Below are 23,487 nucleotides of genomic sequence, written 5' to 3'. Positions count from 1 at the left end.
AAACAACATTATTTTCCACATACTGTACATTATTGGTGGGGACATAATTACGGATTCTATGACTTATACTGTCTTTTTACGCGCCGCGTAACCATAAAACCATGTCTGCATTTGTGATCGGAGAAATGACAAACAACAAGTGCTACTCTACACTGCTTAAAACTCCCGTTTGAATCGTCAGTGGCAAATGCTTTAAATATAAAAAACGTATTTACAGGCTGTGAGTCAGAAGCGCCAGACTGTCCTTGCAAAGTTGGAACTGCCCCACCTTTCACAACGAAACACACAGCGTCACACACGGCGGGCTAGAGTGAGGAACGGCGGCGGGTTAGAGTGAGCGGTGGCCGGCGGGCTTGAGAACGGCACGGCCAACACTCCAAAGAGAAAGGAAAAATTGAAATCGCATCATATGACCCCTTTAAAATATTAAAATATGCTGAGAATAGTATTTGCTCAACTAAAGCTATACATTTGTATAAGAAGCGAGTATTTTTTTAAATGTAAATGACGTTATTTTTTTAAATATCATTTACTCAAGACAGCAGTTATAAATTTTACTAGATTATTACCGTTACTAGGGTAATAATATTTTCGCCACATGGCGGCGCTCTTGTGAACTGTTTAGCATGGCATCATTTTCCTGCTATTGCACATGTTTGCTAACTTCTTTAGTATTGGAATCTCACATTTGTAATCTAAAAATTTTGCTTTAGAAAACCTGTTTTTTAACTATAAAATAAAGTATATAACAACACACCTGTCGACAAGCATCTTTATTTTACCACCACATGAATATGCTGAAAGGTGTATGTAGTCAGGGTTTCAAGGATGTTAAAGGATATTCTGGAACATACTGGAAGAAAACCGGTATGTGTGGTAGGATTAGTATATTTAATGTTTTAATTATGATAATGTAATATATAATAGAATATATATATACATTATATATATAGTACAGTTTTTGGGGGATACCATATAGATAAGAAAATCTGAACTTTGGAGTCTTTTTGTACATTTTATAAAATGAAGCTAAATCATTTGTTGGCCTTTTAGAATAAAAATCCAAAACACACTGAAAATATGTAATGTCTTAACGAATTTCAATCTATGTTCAGTGAAAGCTTGTAAAATGTACAGGTTGCATTTAGCCCGTTTTATTTATTTTTTATTTTTAAACAATAGTACAATTTAGTCCAGACATAATCCAAAATGAGAAATCCAGTAGTGAAATCGTATTTGTACTTAACGGCATAGTTCATCCAAAAATTAAAATTCTGACATTATTTGTTCACTCATGTAACCCATATTTCCTTTTGTGTTCATGTGGTTTATGAAGACTATGAGGGTGATTAACTGAATGTTCTTGTATACTAAGATCATATGGCTCAAAAACCTTTCTATCCCACTGTAATTCTGTGAGTGTGTGTAGTCTAGACTGTTCCTCTCTTCTTGATAACATGCTCCATTGTAGCTGTCTCTGAGGTGTCCAAACTGATCTTGTATTTAGCCAGAATCTTGAGAATGGGCCTAAGCTTCAGCCACCACTCAGTCTTCGGTATACGATGTCTGGAACAGAAACAGACAGTGTGAGCACATGAGGATGCAGTGATAAGATAGGATTCATCCAGTGAATGACAATGTGTACAATAAAATGAAACAACGGTAAAATTAAACAGCAGGATCACTCACTCAAAGTCAGTGTCCTCTTTGAGATCAAAGAGAGGCTGGAAGATCATGGCTCTCTTCTTCATTCCCAAAACACAGGCAGAGTCCGGTGTGTTGGCAAAGATACGGCCTTCTCATATGAAGATATAGACAAAAAGAGAACATTATTCACACAAATGGGTCAGGTTCATATGTAAGGCATTTTCCATGAATATAGTACACTTTGGTGTCCCACTGCTTTTATATAGTGAGAATTATTAGATATTAGTTACACTATTTTGTAAGATAAAATTAACCTAGCATGAAAAGTAGCAAGTTAAAACACATTAAATGTCATTATCCCTCTCTTAAAATGGTGATTTTTGGCCTTTAAACCCTTCTTGACTGTAACCATCAATTAAAAAAAAAACATAATTAAATTAAAGTCAAGCCATAATTTTGACTCTGATATTCAATTCATTAGTAAAACATGTTATTTGTATATTTTCTCATTATTTAGTATTAGTTAAAATATTTATAAATTATAATTAGTACTAGTAGTACTTAAACTTAAGTTAAAAATGATTATTAAATGTTTGTTGCTAAAAAATAACTCAATAAACTACAATTGTGTTCAAACAGGTCATATAATGTTTAGTTCGACCTTCTAAAGTTGACTATTAGCATTTTACATACATTTGATGACATTTTTATAAAATTGTCTAACTCTCTCTCTCTCCAGTCACTATTTTTACCTGGCAAGTGCTTTACTTGTAAACACAATTCAAATCCAGTTAAAATCCTTTACTCTGCCACTCATTGAAATTACTGTTCACTCACCATGTCTGTAACACTCCTTCAGTTTATCAGTCAACCATAACACTGCTTTAGCACCCATCTTTGTGCCAAAGTTCCTATCAAACGGTGTAGGGGTTCCACCCTGAAATACCATAAGAAAAGAGATAATGACAAAGGAAATCTCAGCTCTGTTATAATGTTAAAAACAAAGAATGCTATCAATATTGTACACACAGACCTGCTGCATGTGTCCAAGCACATTCTTGCGGCAGTCAAAAACTCCCTTGCCCTCTTCGGAGTACAAGTTGAAGAGAAAATCTGTGGTATAGTTCGCATTACATTTCTCATTCCTGGGGGAAAACAGTTTGATGTTATTTAGAGTGCTGGCACAAGAATGAAATAAGACCGGAGTCATTTGTCTAGATTACTGGAGAAGTTGACTGAATGTAAAAGAGAGAGCGAAAAGATGCAGAAACAGATTGTGTCACAGAATGACCAACCTAAGGATGAGGCCTCTTTTTACTGTGGTCTTCATCTTCTCCAGTAAGTGCTCCACGTTTGTCTACCTCCCAACCAGAAGTTTAATGGTTAAAAACAAGCCAAATTAGATATATACACTCAATAAGGCATCAGTCTAACCAAACATGTTTCACCTCCAGGTCGTGAATGCCAAATGGGTCTTCATAGATATAAGCAGCATCAGCCCCTGCAGCCAGTCCTGCCATGGTTGCCAGATAGCCACAGTATCCCCCCATTGTTTCAATGATGAAAACCCTACGCTTTGTTCCAGCAGCGGATTGCTTGATTCTATCGCATGTCTTAAAAGACACAAAACAGATGCTTACACATATAGTTGTGGACTTACATGTCTGTGAACTGTATATTATTTTATTTTATAGTGTGTGGGTTCTCACAGTTGTGATAGTATTGAGAGCGGTATCAGCACCGATGCTGAAATCTGATCCAGGAACGTTATTAGACACAGTAGCTGGAATAACAACCAGGGGAATACACAACTCCTCAAATTTTTCTCTGGCAGTCACTAATTCCAAACCTCCAACAAAGGCCTAAACAAGAGAGAGAAAGAGAGTGTAAGAAGGAAACAGAAAGGTGAGGTAGTCGCAGATGGACAAATAAAAAGAATGTTTTTATTCATATTGGATTTTCTCACCTCAAACCCTCCAATGATAACCAGGGCATGAATGTTAAACTTGGCTATATTCAGACTGATCTCTTCAATCATACTAGCTGGCAGTGACCTCCAGGGAGAAACAAAAACAACAACTAAATGCTGGAACTCACACTACATACACTAACATCCAAAGGATTAAAAAATCCTACTAATCGATTACTAATCCCCAAATGGAAATGTAGTTGGGTTGTAATATTAAAGCTCTATAAAGAGTTATAAAATTCATTAAATAAACATTTCTGTCTTACCGCTTGGTCCCTAAATTAGAACCGCCTTTGCCTGTCCAGCCTCCAACGTAGCCCCATGCCATTGGTTCAATCTGTGAAAAGCGGGAGACGGAGATGAAATTGAATAAACACATTTTTTCATGTGGACTCATGGATTCCTCGTGTATGTTAAATACTTTACAGTTCCGTGTGCAAGTCCATCGAAGCCGTCATGTACAGCTAGCATGTTGTGTCCTTGAAGGATACCGATCCTGACGGCTGAACGGACTGCTGCGTTCATTCCTGCACATGGAGCTCCCACGTTCAGGATAGCTATGTTTATATTACTCTAAACAAGGAGAAAAAGATGGGAGGAGGAAGATGATAAAAATCACAATAAATAAATATAGAGAAGAGGTAGAGAAATTCATGAATATTTGGAGTAAAGCCTAACAAAAGGGATAAACTGCATGATAAAATGGTGCTTGTTATACACCTTCACATCTGGGGCGGTCACATGAGCCAAGAGTTTATATGTGTTCCAGTTGTTCTCAAAACTCCTGCAGAAGAGAAACAGCAAATCAATCACAAGATTAGTTTGTTATAACAAAACGAAAGAAAGAAAGAAAGAACTCACTTTCCCCTGAGCTTGACAGCTTCCTCAAACCTGCCCTCTGCCATTGCTTTGGTCACTTCTTTTGTCTAAAAACGAGAATGAGAAGATATTACAAATTAAATTGCTTAACAATGATACAAATCAAATCAACAAACCAAACATTTGCATCAGATACTGTATGCCTCTGCAAAAATAAAAATATATTAAATATGATATTTAATTACACTACCATTATTACCATAAATGGGATCAGTCAGATTTTTTAAAACACATTTAAAAAATACTTTGATTCAGCAAGTGTTTTTAATATTGATAATAAGAATGTTTCTTAAGCACCAAATCCGAATATTAGAATGATTTCTGAAGAATCATGTGACACTGAAGACTAGAGTCATTACTGCTGAAAATTCAGCTTTGCCATCACAAAAGTAAATAAAAATTTTAAATATATTAAAAAAGAAAAAAAGTTCTTCTAAACTATACTATTATTTCACAAAATTACTTTTTTTATTATTAATTTTTTTCTTAAATATAAGCAGCATTGGTGAGCATAGGACACTTCTTTCAAAAACATTTTTTAAAAATCCTACCGACCACACATTTAAACTGTAGTTGATAGAAAATTATATAAAACATACAATTATTACAGGTTTTTTCAACTGCTTACACACAAAATTTTTACTTGTCACACAATTTCTGACACTCGAACACCAGAACCACACACTAAATCTGCAAAACCATACACTAATGCTCGGCCTTTGACTCAGTTTTCAATTTCATAAATCACTTTTTTAAAAACACAACACAATTCTCACACAAAAATCTAACAGGAAGTATTTTGATTTCCTTTTTCAAACAACCAATCAAAATCCACATGAAAAAATACTATAGTCATTTATAGTAAATACTATAGTGTTTTTGAACCACTATAGTAACGTGAATTATACTGCATATATTATAGTATTTACAACACTTAGCTAATTAATGCTACAGCATACTGTAGTATTAACTATAGCGAACTGATAAACTGTGATAAATACTGTAGTATACTTTAGTAAACTGTAGTGTATTGTAGTATAATATACCCTATAGTTGTAGAAAACGTAGTACAGTATTGGGTAAAGTAATTTGTTTATATTACTATAATTGTTATATTACCACAGAAACTATAGAATTACCACAAAAAATGACTTAGTACTTAGTAAAGTACTTTACTATAGTGTTTTTGAACCATACTATAGTATTTACTATAAATGACTATAGTATTTTTTCATGTGGGTAATGCCACACTAATTCATCAGTGCCTCACACTAACTCCTCACATGTGCAAACACTCATTGCTTTACTCAGTCATGGCTTTAGAATAGGTCTATATATACACATCTACACAACTACACATGGTTGATGTATTTCTTTTCTTTTGTACTGTGTAATACTTTATTCACAACCACAAATGCTTACAAGTAAAAAAAAGTTTGGTTTCAATCTTGCTTTCGTGTTTTTCAACATCTCTCTGCCAATTACTTTCAATCTTGTACAGAAATGTACAGAGGAACTCATGAAAGAAGAGCTTTAGGTTTTGAATAAATGTGTGTATATGACATATCCAAAAAATACTGTATAATATCATGGCAAAGGTGTTTGCAACGTAAGACAAATGTTTGCTTTTGAGATGTGTTTGTGATATTTGGAATGCAGTGCTTCATGTGAGGTATTTTGCATTTTGTGTGTGCAATTCTTGGATTTGTGTGTAAAGTTTTGAAGAAAAAAAAGAGGCAAAAGAGAGATGTGTGTAAGCAGTGTACAGCAAAAACTGCAACTAATTCATTTATAGGCTATGAACTACTTAAATTAAAATAATATAAAAAACAAACACATACTGTGCATTTCTATTTTGGGAAAACAGCGTTCTGATTTGGATGACCACAAAAAAACAAATCAAATATGAAAATTATGCAGCCAAGTCAGAATGTGTCTGTTACTGCTCACCACTTGCACACACTCCATGAGGGGCAGTCGAACCGCCATGTTTCCAGACAGACTGACCACACATGCAGGGGTGTCAGGAGTGGCCTCTAGCAATGCCATCACAGCCTCCACCCCCATCCTACTGCCCTGAGAACAAGACAGACAGGGGAAGACCTTACTGGCAGCATGTTACAGATGCATCAAATAAACAAAAAATATTTTCAAAATCTGAATCATACCAAGATTCTGTCGAAGGCTGAAGGGGTTCCTCCTCTCTGCACATGACCCAGAATAGTGGCACGTGTGTCAAAGCTGAGCTTCTTAGTGACCAGCTAAACAAACACAAACAAATGTGAAGAATTAGCTATGTCATGTTAAGTACCGGCTGATAAAAAAATCACAATGATCATATTTTTATGCAGCAATGTTTGGCTTACATTCTTGATAATATCACAAGTGATAGGTTTGCCGTGGCGATCCAAAGCGCCTTCTGCCACAATGATGACATTTAAACGATTGCCAATGCTTCTTTGCTGCACAATGAAGACAGCATAATGACATTAGACAGAATATAATAATGATGATGTTGACTATGATGACAAATAAGACAATTATAATGTGTATAGATGTTACATAGGTAAGTCTCCTGCACAGATGGTCCTCCCATCCTTCATCTGGGGGCATTTCAGGAATAAAAACCCAGTCAGCGCCACACGCCAGGGCAGTGACTAAGGCCAAATATCTATATATACACACATAAACATATACATACACTCTCGTTTAGTGGCAGAACATAAGAGAAACACTGTATTGTGATAACCAGGGTTATTACAGTTAACTAAAATAAAAATAAAATAAAAAAATTTTACGTTAAAAAAATTAAATAAACATTAACTGAAATAAAATAAAATATAAAAACAAACTTATTTTATTGAATTTTTATTGAATCTAGTTTCCAAAGCAACATTTCTCATTTTCAATTAGTATAACTTGATGTACTAAAATAACTAAATAAACTAATAAAATAATAAATGATAATAAAAATAAAATAAAATAAATAATAACATACAAAATGACACAAGCACACAATAAATCACTAAAACATTAACTAAAATGAAAATGAAAATACAAAAATTATAATAACTCAATATAAAATATATATATAATGTATCTCAACAATACTAAAATAACACTGGTGGTAACCTTGTGTATAACAAAACTACTGCAACTGATTTATGATCAATAGTTAAGTAAAATTACAGAACACTGATTGGCATAAGATATTGATTTTGTTGTAGAACAGATAATAACGGAACATACAAATGACATATCCATGCATCATATTGCAACATACCCACAATGCCTCCCCATCACTTCTAGAATGAAGGCTCTTTGATGACTGCAAAGGTGAGATAAGAACAGACAAATCAATGTGTTGTCAACTGTGTAGTGCCCTATGTGCATGCAAGAGTGTGTTTGTATGTACCTCTGAGCTGTTGTTGTGATGGCATCCACTACTTCCATGATCCTGTGCAGAGCCGAATCAGTGCCAATGGTCATGTCTGTGCCACAGAAGTCATTGTCGATGGAGCCAACCATCCCAACGATGTTCAGATGAGATGAGCGTTTAGCCTCCTCTGCTGTGATTTTACCTATGAGCAAAAACAGACATGTGTTTCTCTCTAAATCTCTATGAAAAAGTGACACATTAAATCTCGTCAAGCTCCTTATTTTATATTAAGCTACAGTGTCTTACTTTCTGCTAAATATTACATATAAAATATATTACCAAAGTTAAAATGTAGTTTCAAATACTACTATATACACTACTTTTCAAAAGTTTGGGATTTTTTAATGTTTTCAAAAGAAATCTCTTACACTCAACATATATATATCCTACCTGCTTTTAGCAAGATTTGGAGCAGTTCACTCCACTCATTGCGAAACTCATTGGCGCCTGTCAGGCTTCCATCTCCACCAATAACACACAGATTAGTGATGCCCAGCTTCACCAGGTTACATGCTGCTTTAGCTCTGCCCTCCTTAGAGCGGAAGTCCTGACAGCGGGCACTGCCAATCACTGTGCCACCCTGACAAAATAGGCAGAGATAAATAAGAAAAATAATAATAAACATAAATACTTCAGCAAAAACATTAAATTAACTTCAGATGTTTTTAGAGGAATATATTGTACTAAAGTGTGGTGGATGGTTAGTGTGGTTGAGATTTCCCTCAGCTGGTTTACCTAATATGAGAAGGACAATTTAGACCCACATTGCTTTCTGGCTGCGGCGCTAGACCAAAGGTTAAGGTTTGGCTGGTTAGCAAGGATTTGAGACTGCCCACGCTCTTGTGGCATCATTAGCCAATCAGCATTGTCATGACGTCATTTGTCTGTGGCTCATGTGATTACTCACTTGGAATTTGCGGTGTGGGCAGTAGTGTTTATATGTGTGTGTGTGTGTGTGTGTGTGTGTGTAACATTACCCCAAGTCTCAAAAGCAGGTCTCTGGGTGAACTCTGGCATTTTGTGCTAGACCATAGCAGTTATACTATGCAACATGATCGCTTACATGCATACACAAATAACCTGATGCACTCATCCCTTAGTTACAGTTACAGGTGCATCTCAATAAATTAGAATGTCGTGGAAAAGTTCATTTATTTCAGTAATTCAACTCAAATTGTGAAACTCGTGTATTAAATAAATTCAATGCACACAGACTAAAGTAGTTTAAGCCTTTGGTTCTTTTAAAAAATACAATGGACCAACACCAGCAGATGACATTGCACCCCAAATCATCACAGACTGTGGAAACTTAACACTGGACTTCAAGCAACTTGGGCTATGAGCTTCTCCACCGTTCCTCCAGACTCTAGGACCTTGGTTTCCAAATGAAATACAAAACTTGCTCTCATCTGAAAAGAGGACTTTGGACCACTGGGCAACAGTCCAGTTCTTCTTCTCCTTAGTTAGCCCAGGTAAGCTCTGACGTTGTCTGTGGTTCAGGAGTGGCTTAACAAGAGGAATACGACAACTGTAGCCAAATTCCTTGACACGTCTGTGTGTGGTGGCTCTTGATGCCTTGACCCCAGCCTCAGTCCATTCCAGAATGTTTGTGGCTTACCCTCCTTATGAAGGGTGTCAATGAATGTCTTCTGGACAACTGTCAGATCAGCAGTCTTCCCAATGATTGTGTAGCCTAGTGAACCAAACTGAGAGACAATTTTGAAGGCTCAGGAAACCTTTGCAGGTGTTTTGAGTTGATTAGCTGATTGGCATGTCACCATATTCTAATTTGTTGAGATAGTGAATTGGTGGGTTTTTATTAAATGTGAGCCAAAATCATCACAATTAAAAGAACCAAAGACTTAAACTACTTCAGTCTGTGTGCATTTAATTTATTTAATACACGAGTTTCACAATTTGAGTTGAATTACTGAAATAAATGAACTTTTCCACGACATTCTAATTTATTGAGATGCACCTGTATATTGATGTATGCACAATAATAAATACAATGAGCAAAAATGCTTGTTGAAAGCAGGAGCGTTTCTAGCCTTCCATAAACACTGGGACACAGGCCTCCCATCAAAAAGTGTTTTAAAATTGTGATGCTCTTTTATGATACTGTTTTGGATATAAATCGTCTTCACCTGCAGTACTGAGTGTACTGCATATTCACAAGCAATAAAAAGCAGCTTCATTGCTGATAAACCAATGATATTACCATTTGCGTGTTTTGTGTCACACAATGGAATGGACTATGGGTTAATTCCTCATTCAGCGCTATTTTTGTTTTCTGTCATAAAGTATCCTGTTACGGTGTGAGAAACTGCTACATACGATTAAGTGATTTAGTGAACTGTTTCGTGAATCGTGCCCCAGTAAAAAGGGTCTAGTGATGCTCCTGGTTGAAGGTGAAGGGAGATAATGAGTTTATTACCAGCTGCAGCATCATTGACACACTCTCCCAAGTTGCTTGTCGGATGTTATCTCCTCCATCGACTAGGCCCTGATAACCCTAGATGCACACAAAGATTGGAGGATGCATGATTGAACACACACACGTTACATAATACATCAACTTTAAAAGATTGAGTGGATTTTGAATTGAGCAAGAGCTGAGTGAATTAGAAAGTGAATTTCAAATTCTCAATTTCTGTGTACAGCGAGTGCCAATCTTTCACTTTTAATTCTTTATTTCTTATGTGTGTGTGCTTAGATGTACAAACCTCATGTACAAAATAGACTTTCGCGCCGGTGTAGATCCCAACCCTCACCGTGGCTCGGACAGCAGCATTCATACCTGAGATACAGTATAATAAATAAAGAAGCATAATTATTGCACATATTTTCTAGACTTTTGATTTGCTAGACATTTACATACCAGAACTAGAGGTCTAAGGTTGTCTTTAATTTGTCACAAACATTACATTTAATTAAGTTTTGGTGACTCTTCGTGAAAGGTATCAAGGTAACTACTAATTAACTGGAAAGTGAGTGAGAAAAACTGCTTTTGGTTTTATTCTAAACCTGTTATCTTGTCATCTGGTCACACAAACACACATGGTGGTTAAGTCCCATTGAAAAGGGCAATCTAAGTGGCTCGAGTTTCATTTAAGATTGAACCAGAGAGGACAACAGGCAAGCTTCATTGCCCAGCTCTCTAAAGCAACCACATTTCCCCAAAGGTCACTGGCTAAATATAACACCCCTCAGACAGAGAGAGAGACAGAGATCATGGGGAGGAATTGAGTGAGAGAGAGAGGGAATGATGGGATGACCATAGTTAAGGTTCTTCTAGGACTAGTTGACATTACACAGTTATTTGACTTATTCTCCAGCTGGTACCAGATAAGGTTAAAGGTCGGTTCTTTTTCCTACTGCTAAAGGTTGGATAAAAGGTCAGTGTGAAAGCTTTAGCACCTCTCATGACCTCTCTGATATACGATTCCTGTTGCTCATTCAACATGGCTGCAATAGTAAATGAGGAGGTGGTAGTTCAATCAGGTAATCAAGCATCCAACAAAACCACTTCAAATGACCATCTATCAAGTTATGCCGAAAATTCAATACCACACACATTTGACTTTATGCCTTGCATTTTAATGCAAAAGAGGCGGAAACTGCATATTGCTCTTGATAATGCAGACAAAAACCTTCCTAAATGACAAACACTGATATTTTTCTCACTCCGCAAAATCAAATCTCTATTTCAAAGGTATAGTTCTTCGGAAATTATGCCATCATTTTCTCACTCTCATGTCATTCTGGACACATAATCCTTCATTTCATGAAACACAAGAGATGTTTAGCAGAACGACCATGCTGATCTTTTCCAACAAAAGAGGACAGTGATCTATACTGTCCAAGTTATGCAACAACGATGAGGAAGAGAACAAATTGCACCAATTTGGAATACACAAAAGCATGAACAAGACTTGTTTCCTAAACATTTTCATGTGGATTTTTTTTTTTGGATCTTGATAATATAAACATCTCCTTTAGTGTTCTATGGAACAAAGATATATAGGTTAATAAATTAATTGTTAAAAATTGATGTTAGCTTATATAAATATACTTTCCCTATTTTCTCTTACAAGGAATACCTTCCCTTACAGATTCATATAAATTATTTTACCTAAACTCTTGATGCATGTAAAATATACTCCGAATAAAAATCATAGACATGTTATGCATGAACTACCCAAAAACAGCTACACTACCATTCAAAAGTTTGGGGTCAGTAAGATTTTTTTAATAAGTAAATATTTTTTTTCAACAAGGGCATGTTTAATTGATCAAAAGTGACAGTAAATACATTTATAATGTTACAAAATAATTCAATTTCAAATAAAATCTGTTCTTTTGAGCTTTCAAAAAAAATTGGATGAGGGTTTCCACAAAAATATTGCTTTCAACTGCGATAATGGTAAAATGACCAGTGGTAGATTATTTGTTTTGTTGTATAAAGTTGTCATATTATAAATGTGGAAAAGTTATGTTTTAAGGCACAAGACTTGTTACTTTCAGTATTAGAAATTAAGATAAAGAGATAATGAAATAGTGCACCCTAAAACTCTTTAAAGCCCTACTTCCACAGAGTTGGTCTCCATAAAGGTCCATACACACAAATACACACTTCCTCACCTTGTGCATCTCCTCCAGAGGTGAGGACAGCGATGGCTCTTCCAGTGCCCATCTTTGTGGGGTCCACAGGTGTTGAACGCTGCATATTGATGAGATGGCCTGGGGACGACAAGAGAAATTTTTAAGTGAACTGTCACCTTTCTCTATCAGACCACTCTCTTGAAGACTGAATGAGAAAGTGGAGTGGGAACGTGACAGCAGTATGAACTCCCTCTACTCTGGCATGCAGTGTCACAGACACCCCCTTCATAACTAAATTTAAAATGACCTGCAGTGGCACCACATGCTGCTAGTGTTCTGACTAAAACAAACACACATAGACACTGCATTTACTGTCACTTTAATCCCATGTCATGTGTTCTTTACACACAAACAAAACCAGATACAAACACAAAACACTTACACAGACAAACAAAAGCATATGGTCATGGTTGGACATGCATACAGCAACATGACCTTTACGGTATCTTTTCCCATAGGACATGCTGTGAATATGCAGTGCAACACAATACTCATACATGCGCACACACACAGACTTACAGCCATTGTGTATGGTGCTGGGACAGCTGAGGTTGTTCAGAGTTCCATCTAAATACTTTGTAGAAGTGGGCTTTCCATCTATAACACAAGGGCATTGAAAAAAGATTCATTTACTTCTACATCCTAGAATAATTAACACAGCTCTGGCATAACTAAATTATTTATTGCACACTTCCATCTGATCCTTCTGAGAAAACACTCAATGTTATGAACACAATATTATGATTATATGTTGAGGAGGTGTGTGTGTTTGTCTTTGTATGTTTAGTGCTGTTATAGTACAGATGATCCTTACTATAAAGGGCACAAGAAAGGACTTTAATCAAGCTCAAGACTTACCTATATGACCAGAACTGCATTATCACTATGTGTTTGTTATATCATGTAGATGCAGTAATACGTCTGCAAAATTCTGCAGATTTAATTTTACTATGATCTAATTCCACAGATTTAGGTCACTTTAGATCTATCTATCTATCTGTCTGTCTGTCTGTCTGTGTACTGGTATATATGATTTATAAGGACACAAATGTGTATAATGACATGGGTACTACAACGTAAACATGGTTTATGAGGACACTTCCTGTGTTCCCGTAAAACAAAAGGCTTAAAAAACATACAAAACGGTGTTTTATGAAATTCAAAAATTGGCAGTAGTTTTCTGTAAGGGCTAGGTTTAGGTGTAGGGTTGGTGTAGGGCAATAGAAAATACAGTTTGTACAGTATAAAAACCATTACGCCTATGGAGAGTCCCCGTAAACCACAAATACAAGTATGTGTGTGTGTGTGTGTGTGTGTGTGTAAATTCAATATCCACCCAATTCAGTAATTTTAAGGTAAATACATGGTAAATATATCTTATGTTTCTCCATTTACAAAGAGGAAGACTTCTAGTCACCAAGATTAGCGTCTGATGAGATTATAGTAGAGTCCGGATTAAACTCTACGACTCTACACATCGCTGTGAAGAACCTTTTGAAGCACCTTTATTTTTAAGAGTGTAGCATCCCAGTGTGCAACAGCTGCTGGTTGTTGGATGACATTGGTGTTAGATGTCTCCAGTATGTTACTGTCCACTGATCGAATGCTGCTGTGGATCAGGGTCAGCAGACTAATCAGAGTTGCTGGTGTTTTTGCTTACACCCAGCCAGTCACGTGTAAATTAGTTGTTAATGGTTAGAGAAGCTGACTACTACAATCCTGCCAATCCTGTTTTGAACAAGTTATTTACAGTGTAAGAGTTAAACCTCCTTAACACCAGATAATTCTCTTCAGCAACATTAAATGTAGTGTGATCAGTTCTCAATAAAAAGATATCCTGAAAGGGTTTTCTAAATTGCAAAATGTATATATATACACACACACTTTATATGCATACATACAGAAATACAGAAGTAAATAAACACAAAACAATACCCAAATGATTATTGACATTTACTGTAAGTTAGTTTTTCAAATCTAAAAAATGTACTACAATTTTAGCCTCCTTAGTTTTAAATCTAGTCTCTGATAAAGAATGCAGGGCTGGCAGTTGATCCCAAAAGTTACTGAGGGGAACTGACTACACAGATGAACGTGTATGTCCATTTAATTGATTGCCAAAATACTACTACTACACTTTCTAGAAGAGCCTTACCAGCACATAGTTCGGACTTTGATTCATCACTGCTACTTGAATGTTTTGATCCTGTTTACCAAAACAACAAAAACACACATTTATATTCATTCATTCATGACTCTTTCTGTGTGTTACATCATTACACCAGTTGGTGGCAACAAATTTTTTTGAGTATTAGGAATCTCTGAATCACTGTTACTCAATCAATTAGTTCAATTCAGATTCATAACAAAACGAATATAAAAACAGATTTTAACTATGAACTATACTATGCTACTGTGTGTTTACAAAGATTAGACCTATTTAATTTTAATAGGAAATGTCGAGTTATTTTGCCCTTCTGATTCATACTATCAATCATGTTAGTGTAAAATATACCATTAGACAGCTTATTGAAGATACATTCCCATTATGATAAGATCATTTCATTCCCATTTTTTCTTAAGAATAAAGTAAATAGATGGAATTGACTTCAAGAATTCCAAAATTCTAGAATCAAACAGTTAATAAGCCACTCCTATTTTATAAACATCAATCCCCCTTTATGAGCAATGCTTGCTTACTGTGACATCATACATTAAAGTGCTGTGTCATTTGGTCATCTGCCTGCTTGACCGCTGAAACATGGCATCTAGTACTCAACACACAGATACACACTAACACACACACAAGGCTACATACAGTCACAACAAAGTAGACATAAAACAACATGCAGTTTTTTATTTTTACACACATTTGAATGCAAACACACAAATACTATGCGTACCGTAGACATGATTAGCATCAAATTGAATCTTCCTGTGCGTGAACTGCCAGATGAACACCACCAGCCAAATATGAGGGATCCAGTGGAACAGGAGTAAAGACAGTTGCAGAATAAACTCGCACAACTCTAACAAACAAAAACTAATCTGACATACACATACAAATACATCCCAAACGCATACACACACCTGCCAGACACACACACAGCTGTCCAACACTGCCTCCATTCTTTCTAGTAGAGTGAGATGGTGTGGTGGCCATGACAAGGTCTTATCAGTATTATTAGAACTGACCTCACGTTCCTACTCATGTTTTTTTTCTCTCTCCTTCCCTCGTTTTCTCCCTTTCTAAGCACTATCTTCATTTCTTCTGCCTTTTCCAGCAAATCTCTCTCTAACTCTCTGGTATTTGAAATCTGCATTTGTTCACTGGTCTGTTTCTGCTGAGTTTTTCTTAATCAAATTATTGAATAGTATTTTAGTGCTTGCTGAATACTTAGAAATCAGCTGGACTCACAGCAGTAGAGGAAGTCTAATACTGTAATAGGATTGCAACAGAGTTCACGTGCAGATTTTATTGGATCAAAGCGGGAGTTAATGCAGGTAATGAACTACTATGTTAGGGTAAAGGTTAGTAAAAAACAGACCACACGTTTGACTAACATGATTAGTAGAGTCTTTTTGTTTGTTTTCCTAGCAAGGCTCAATATTAGGGTTTTTTTCTGTATCACTAATACATGTCACTAACACTAACAAGGTACAATGAGAAGATACAAGTGTTATTATTTTCTTTTCCAAATATTGAATAAATATTTATTTTGTAATAATTGAATAAATACTACTACATCTAATAAATATTCATATTAGAATAACCATTAATATTGTAATAAATAAGGCTGCTTTATTAATTCATTAATTAATATTTTAATTACTTACTTAATTTATTAATTCATTGATTCATTAAATGTTATCTTTCCCCCTTAAAGATGTAATAATAATAAATAAATAAATAAAATACATTTAATTAATTAATATTTATTTTATTTTTAGGGGGAAAGATAACATTTAACAAAAAATATATATTTTTCTGACAAACACAAACATATGCTGCCAAGAATAAAATCACCAGATAATGTTTGAAGGGGCCTGTGAAAATATAGGCAAATGCAAATCTGAACTAATGGCTCTGAACTAATAATTACTGAGCCCTGCCTTATACTGTGTAGTGCAAACTTTTATGTAGAAAATAGCAACTTTTTAAACATTTATTGTACATTTCTCATTTCTAATCAGGTCTTTATTATTCATTTCAGTTGATCTGGAAAAAGGCAAATACTACAGACATGATTATCACAGACTATCACAATAGTAACAGATTATGTTGATTTATTTCTAAATAAATTAATATTCATGAGCTAGGGCTGCATTATGAAATGTCACACATATATTACATACAGAACAACAGAACAAAAATTCTTGTTGTATTCAGTATCTTTCTCTTTTTTTCTATGCGTTAGTATTAATTTAACAAGTTGCAATACTATTTCTTACCAGTGGGTGGAAATAGACGCTACTTACTTGCTTCTCACAGTTATACAGGGAGGGTGGGTGACCCTATATATATATATAAACTTGGACTTTTGTGGCTCTTTTCATTTACTAAATTAGTAATTTAAAGGCTAGTGTTGCCATTCTGTAATAATGTACTGTGGAAAGTTTTATAGAAATATCTGAGAATCTTTAAATCCATTCTTTCATAGTCTTTTCTCTCTCTCTTAGGTGTATACCTCATACTGTATTGCTTCTTCCAGCTACTTTATTTATTCATCACGTCTGCTATTTTCACTTGATTCATTCCCGCATATTTAATTTCTCTTTAGCCTTTTCACCATCTCTTTTTCATCCATTCACAGATAGATTTCATCCATCCTTCTCAAAAATATTTTCTGTTTGTCCTCTTCCCCTCCTCGTCCTCCTCCACCACCACCCACCTTCATTTTAGTGACTTGCCCTCTCCTAACTTCTCTTCTTTCATGATCTTTCTCTTATCCCCACTCTTCCTGTTTTTAATTGTATGCTAAATGAAATGCTAAACCTACACACCCTTGACATTTAAAGCACACACACTTGAGAATGCACACACACACACATACGCTTTGTGTTGCATATGAAATGAGTATGTGTGTGTGTGTGTGTGTGTGTGTGTGTGTGTGTGGCCGTGTAAGAAATGAAATGGAGGGTGTTTGTGTAGTGGAGCTGGGTGTGCAATTTTTAAATGCTAAAACGTTGTGTATGTGTGAACATGAGTTGGCAATACAAACTAATTAAGGAACAAACTTTTATTATTGTTCATACTTGGGCTTCAGGGTTGTTTATTACATTTCTAAATGATACGACCAATGAATTTCTTCAGAAAATTTTTCAGAAATCACATGATCCTTCAGAAATCATTCTAATATGCTGGTTTGGTGCTCAAGAAACATTTGTTATTATTATCAGTGTTGAAAACAGTTGAGCTGCTATATACTATAATATTATTACAGTTTAAATAACTGTTTTCTATTTTCATATATTTTCAAATTTAATTTATACTGGTGATGGCAAAGCTGAATTTTCAGCATCATTACTCCAGTTTTCAGTGTCACATGATCCTTCAAAAATCATTGATTTGGTTCTCAGGAAACATTTTTATATTGTGAAAACTGTGAGTTTATTAGGATTGTTTAATGGAGAACATCATTTATCTGAAACAGAAATCTTTTGTAATATTCTAAATGTCTTTACTGTCACTTCTTGATCAATGTAATGGGTCCTTGCTGAATAAAATAAAAATATGAATTTCTTTAGAGGAATATGGATAATACTGAGACCTCGCCGTGTCTACTGTCAGGTACATTTATGACATCATTGTTCACTCAAAGAGCTGGACAGAACATCTCTGGAAGGCTGCTAGATGAGCTTCAGAAGCTGTACTGATCACCAACCCATGAAACACTGTCTGGGGCTGTCAGAAGAATGTTACATGGGAAATGGATGAGGGCTGATAAGGCCTACCAAGAAAAGGTAGAAGAAAGATTAGGAAGAAAATACTGGTTTGGAAAGACATGTGGGTGAGAAAATTATGAGCATTTTCATTTCTGACTGAACTATTCCTTTAGCATTGGTACTAAAAAGACAGTCAATGGCAACATTCAGTCATCCTGGATACATACACACTGATCAGGTCTGGTGGAACTGAGCATAATAAATACCACCTTCACTTCTAAACTTGTTTTTGGAAAGATGCTATAAAAACAAAACCTATTAATGATGCTTGCTGAGAAAGACAGCACTATGTGGTCAGAATGGGGAAAAATTATAATCAGCATGTGATTTTTCAAATTCTCTTTCTCATAGACATATGCACACACACGCTAACAAACAGTCATGCTACTTTGCCCATAAGGATATGTGCTAACTTTCATTCTAACACACACACAGACACACTGTTTCCCAGTTTGACACCTAACAACTTTGTGGTAACAAGCCAAATCTATTCAATTACAGCAACAAATCCCCTCACTCCTCCATTTTTCCTTCTCCATCTTTCCATTCTTTTTATCTTGCCACTAACAAGCGAGCATTTAGCCTACACCCAAGAACATTTCTTGGGGTTTCAGTGTGGTGTTAGCCATTATATTTAGAATTTTTTTTTTGATTTGTCTTTTGTTCTTGAATGTCAAAGTCGGATAACCCAATATACCAGCGTCTTTGTACAATGAGGGTACTACATTGATTTGAGAGATAAAAAGAGATGATTAAGAGAGCAGCTATTTTGTTTTCACATAAGCATCATTTCCATCATTTTTGGTTTGTCAACATTGATGCAAAAGCATGTATTCAAGATGTCCATAATATAAAGTTCATTTGAACAAGTGAATTGGTCAGAGATAGAATGATTGCTCTCTTAAATCACTGTGTAATGACAAAGCAGTTTTCTTTTATTGCTCAATTTTTTGAGCTATTGCCTGGATTTTCGTCATTTTAGATTGTTTGCCCTAGCTGTTTGCTATCCATTACCTCTGCAAATGGATTCTAACGCACCTCTTTCCATGGCTACGCTACACAGCGATACAAGTTTGGAAGAGGGTAGTAAATGATGACAGATTTCCCTTTAAGACCAAACATATCACAGACTATGTATTTATCAAATAAAAGTTCATGTTCAAATTTAAGCATTACCTAATTAATTCTTATACGATAAGCCTTCACCATGTCATAACATCACAACCAGAATTTTGCCTCTTCTGCTTAAAACTTGTTCAGGCAAGGCACAAAGTGGTGCCAATGCATATATGAACATGTTCTCAGCATCAAAAGATTTAAAATGTAACTTGAAGAAGCAAATAAACAAGGTAAAAGTAATTTATTTTAACTAATAGAGTATCGGGTAATCTGTCCTGGCTTGAACTGGCTGCTAGCGTTATGCTTTCAACTCCCCATGTCTCAATCCACCCCAGTGGATATTGACTGCAACTTGACAGACACACATTCAAGAGCATATTTCAAATACCATAGCCTGCACGGTTATGAAGGTGTGAAGATATTCAGTTGCTTAGCCGCTCTGTTTTTTAATAATACACAGAATATGTCAGTGAGGATATTGATTGTTGACACCAAAGGAGTTATTAATTAACAACCGGTATAAACTCAGTAGAAACATGAACCAGCTAACAGTATCTGAAGTGTTGTTACAAGAAGAACAGGACTAGATAAGAAATTAAACCTTTGCCATACTGGCTTTAAGTGATCAAACAAAATGGCAAAATCCTTGAAACTATCAAAAAGAATTCTCTCCATATAAGACTTGTCCAGGGGTCTTTAACAAGTGATCTGAACCTCCTGTATAGGGAGTCTATGGCGGTACTATATGTGTTGGCCAGTTGTATGTAATTGTTGTAAAAAAAAAATCCTAAAGTTTACTTCAACCAATATTAAATATAAGAAAATGGACGTTAAATGTTTCATTGTCCTTGCCACATTAAAATATATGAAGTAAAATTATGATATAAAGTACAAATATACTGACTTTGCACATCAATGATTGTTTTAATGGCTTTGCAATGTAATCATTATGACAAAGTTCACAGATATATTCATGTGAAACTATACATTGGCGTTCAAATTTTTGGGGTCAGTAATATTTTTTTAAAAGAAAGAAATATGTTTATACAGACATTTCTATTGCAAATTAATGCTGTTTTTTTTAAACTTTCTATTAATCAAAGGATTCTGGAAAAAATGTATCACAGTTATATTTATTTATTATATCAGTTATATAACTATTTTCAACACTGACAATAATAAAAATAGTTTCTTGAGCACCAAATCAGTATATTATAATGATTTCCTAAAAAACTGTGAAGACTGAAGTAATGACTGCTAAAAATTCAGCTTTGCCATCACAGGAATTAATTGTATTTTAAAATGTATTAAAGTAGAAAACAGTTATATACAATTTTACAAATATTTCAAAATATTAGAGCGTTTACTGAATTTTTTTATCAAATAAATGCAGCCGTGGAGAGCATAAGAGACTTCTTTTAAAAACAGTAAAAAATCTCACCAGAGCCAAACTTTTGAACAATAATTCAACAAGCCAGGATTTTAAGAAAATTTTCAGTTTTATGTATAATAGGGGGTTCCTATTAAAGTGTTATTCACTATAACATGCAAGTGAGAATCAAAACAAGGCAGGAGTATTGTAATATTCAGAGGTTTATTCTAAAAGCAAACATTTAAATGAAATAACAGAACAAATTTGGATGACTTTGTAAATGAGCTTGTTGCATCCCTGATCTCATAACATTTCTAAAGGCTCTGGACTGTCTACAAAAGCATAACTGTTCACCAAACTGCTGCTATTTCATGATGGAAAGCAAACTTTTGAATGGGCATCATTTCTTCTCATAAACTAGCGGTGGGTGCGGATGCAAGCGTGTGAGATGCAGTTTATTCTGGTATTTGGTGTTGTCATTGATAAAAGATGAGCAAGATTATGTGCAAGAGAGTTATGGAAAGCGATTAACTTTTGAATTATCTGATCGTGAGTTCAGCTACTGAACCATAAATCCCAACCATCCCTTGAGTCTCTTTGGCGCTCCTCTTCTCCCTCGCTTTATTTTGTTCTCTCTCCCTGCTAGACTGTTTGTTTTCTTTTTACACTTAATTTATGTCTCAGACTAAAAAGAGAAGGACAGTTCTGCAGTTGCTTTAGGTTTATCCAAATGACAGGTTGCATTTTAATTTGGTATGAATGCAATTTTGTACCTATATTTATCATTTGTGTTTTAAAATTTTATTAAATGCATGTATTGATTGACCTGTACATTACCCCTCTCCAAGACCCTCAATTCTGTACTCACTTGTTCGTTTATTCTCAAATATTAGTTATTTGGTTTATTCTCTTCATCAACCTACAGTATGATCAATTGCATGCCCGTATTAATGCTCTTAAATTTTCCTCTGCATTTCATTTTAATTTCAAATCCTTGGCCATTTTTTAACAGCAACTTTAATACTAAGCTATCAAAACGTTTAATTTGCCAGTAGTCTTCAGCAATTTATCCATCCAAGTGTGAGTCTGTAATACCCTACACACGTTCAACTGAACCCCTTGTGTCTCCTAAGCCAATAACAGAAGCGCTGAAGTGTGTATTTGTCCGTTTGTCTACTCAGGAGCAACGGGAAAAGAGAAATACGGCTAAATAATACATGCAGCTGTGCGTGTATATGTGTGTCTGGCCCTGGGTCTACTTTAGTCAGCTAAGTTATAAATGATTAAGTAGCTATGTTATTAAAATTTGAGCCTTAATTAACCCTGAGTCTTTATCATATCACTGTAATGACAGTGTCTATAACCACCCATGTCTATTCCTTAAACTGAAGATCTATAATCGTGTTTGGCTATGGAGTAACCAGTTTTCTTCACTACATTTTCACACAATAAATTCTTATGTTCACAAAATTTTATTTCATTTGTTATATACATAGGGACCTCAACATTCCAAACTAACACCTTAACACACATTTATCTGATAATTAGGCCTATTGTATGATCAATTTATTGATATATGCTTAAATTAAACCGGTTTTTATAATGAACAATGACACAATTGCAAGTGTGATGTTTCTTTTACACAACAGTTTAACACACAAGAAGATAAAGGTAACTTACGTTCTGGACAATACTTTTAGTTACTTTGTCTTTCGCTCTGCCAACGTAAATAGATCCAAACAAAGCCACAATGAACCCTAAAGTCTCCAAGCAACACACAGTAGTGGCAGTCCTGAAGAAATCGGTATTTTTGAATCGGATGAGTGAATAATTCAATGATTCACTCTTAAAAGCAGTCAGAATCAATGTTTTGGAACGAATCGGTTCAATTAATCTTTTCATATTGTAACAACAGTCCCTTGTCACCACCTACAGGTGTAACGATGTAATATGCAGAAAGATGTGGACATATAAGTGCTCTTATAATTATTTTTATAATATACTCCAAGTGTCAACCAACCCCCTAACCAAATCTTAAATTAAATTTAAACATCTTTACATTATTAATAGAACATTTTATCTAATTTTGTTTTGATGAAGAATTTTTCTTGTCAGTCAACAGGTTTAGTCTTTTAAAGACTTAAAAGAATCAATGAGTGTGGGTCAAGAGAGCAAACATTCATGTTACATTTTATGCATCAATTATGAACCTGAAATTACCTACTCCTTTAGCCGACCAACCCCAGTCTCCTCGACATCCTATATCCTTATTCAGTGCTTGATTTAAATCGACTGTGACGGCTAATGTTAATGATATCGCATCCACACACCTTACTACATAATATGCAGGCCTTCATTTGGGCAGGGTGTACATGTAGGGCATTGGGAATACGTGTATTAGTGTCAATGTAAACACTGTGTGCATGTGAGTGTGTGTGTGTGTGTGTGTGT

The 23,487-nt window shown here is 35.1% G+C and overlaps 2 protein-coding genes and 1 long non-coding RNA gene across 3 annotated transcripts in view; 1 reads left to right on the top strand and 2 right to left on the bottom strand.

The window, feature by feature from the left end:
* Window positions 1-758: 758 nt before the first annotated feature.
* pfkmb (phosphofructokinase, muscle b) lies at window positions 759-12,785 on the bottom strand. The gene is made up of 22 exons (XM_016515964.1): window positions 12,579-12,785; window positions 10,661-10,734; window positions 10,372-10,449; window positions 8,325-8,514; window positions 7,911-8,076; window positions 7,779-7,823; window positions 7,058-7,166; window positions 6,862-6,957; window positions 6,664-6,756; window positions 6,446-6,571; window positions 4,478-4,542; window positions 4,337-4,400; window positions 4,043-4,189; window positions 3,883-3,953; window positions 3,614-3,701; window positions 3,357-3,509; window positions 3,096-3,260; window positions 2,943-3,004; window positions 2,681-2,792; window positions 2,485-2,584; window positions 1,690-1,795; window positions 759-1,566 (listed from the first exon to the last, which is right to left on the bottom strand). The coding sequence occupies exons 1-22, from the start codon at window positions 12,661-12,663 to the stop codon at window positions 1,431-1,433; spliced, it is 2,331 nt and encodes a 776-aa protein (XP_016371450.1). The 5' UTR covers window positions 12,664-12,785; the 3' UTR covers window positions 759-1,430.
* A 1,985-nt stretch (window positions 12,786-14,770) lies between these two features.
* On the bottom strand, window positions 14,771-16,011 carry LOC107711052 (uncharacterized). Its single transcript, XR_001636662.1, has 3 exons — window positions 15,690-16,011; window positions 15,503-15,545; window positions 14,771-14,805 (listed from the first exon to the last, which is right to left on the bottom strand). It is a non-coding gene; the product is annotated as an uncharacterized LOC107711052 (long non-coding RNA).
* A 3,545-nt stretch (window positions 16,012-19,556) lies between these two features.
* Window positions 19,557-23,487, top strand: part of LOC107711019 (complement C1q-like protein 4) — a 31,289-nt gene continuing 27,358 nt past the window's right edge. The window contains exon 1 of the mRNA XM_016515920.1: window positions 19,557-19,628. Within this exon, the coding sequence (XP_016371406.1) occupies window positions 19,568-19,628 (61 nt within the window). The 5' untranslated portion in view covers window positions 19,557-19,567. The remainder of the gene's footprint in view (window positions 19,629-23,487) is intronic.

The sequence above is a fragment of the Sinocyclocheilus rhinocerous genome, unplaced genomic scaffold (genome assembly GCF_001515625.1).
Source record: "Sinocyclocheilus rhinocerous isolate Xijiao unplaced genomic scaffold, SAMN03320098_v1.1 scaffold85, whole genome shotgun sequence".
Taxonomy (NCBI): domain Eukaryota; kingdom Metazoa; phylum Chordata; class Actinopteri; order Cypriniformes; family Cyprinidae; genus Sinocyclocheilus; species Sinocyclocheilus rhinocerous.
Note: the sequence above shows the minus strand (reverse complement) of the source record. Positions and strands in the feature narration are given on the sequence as shown.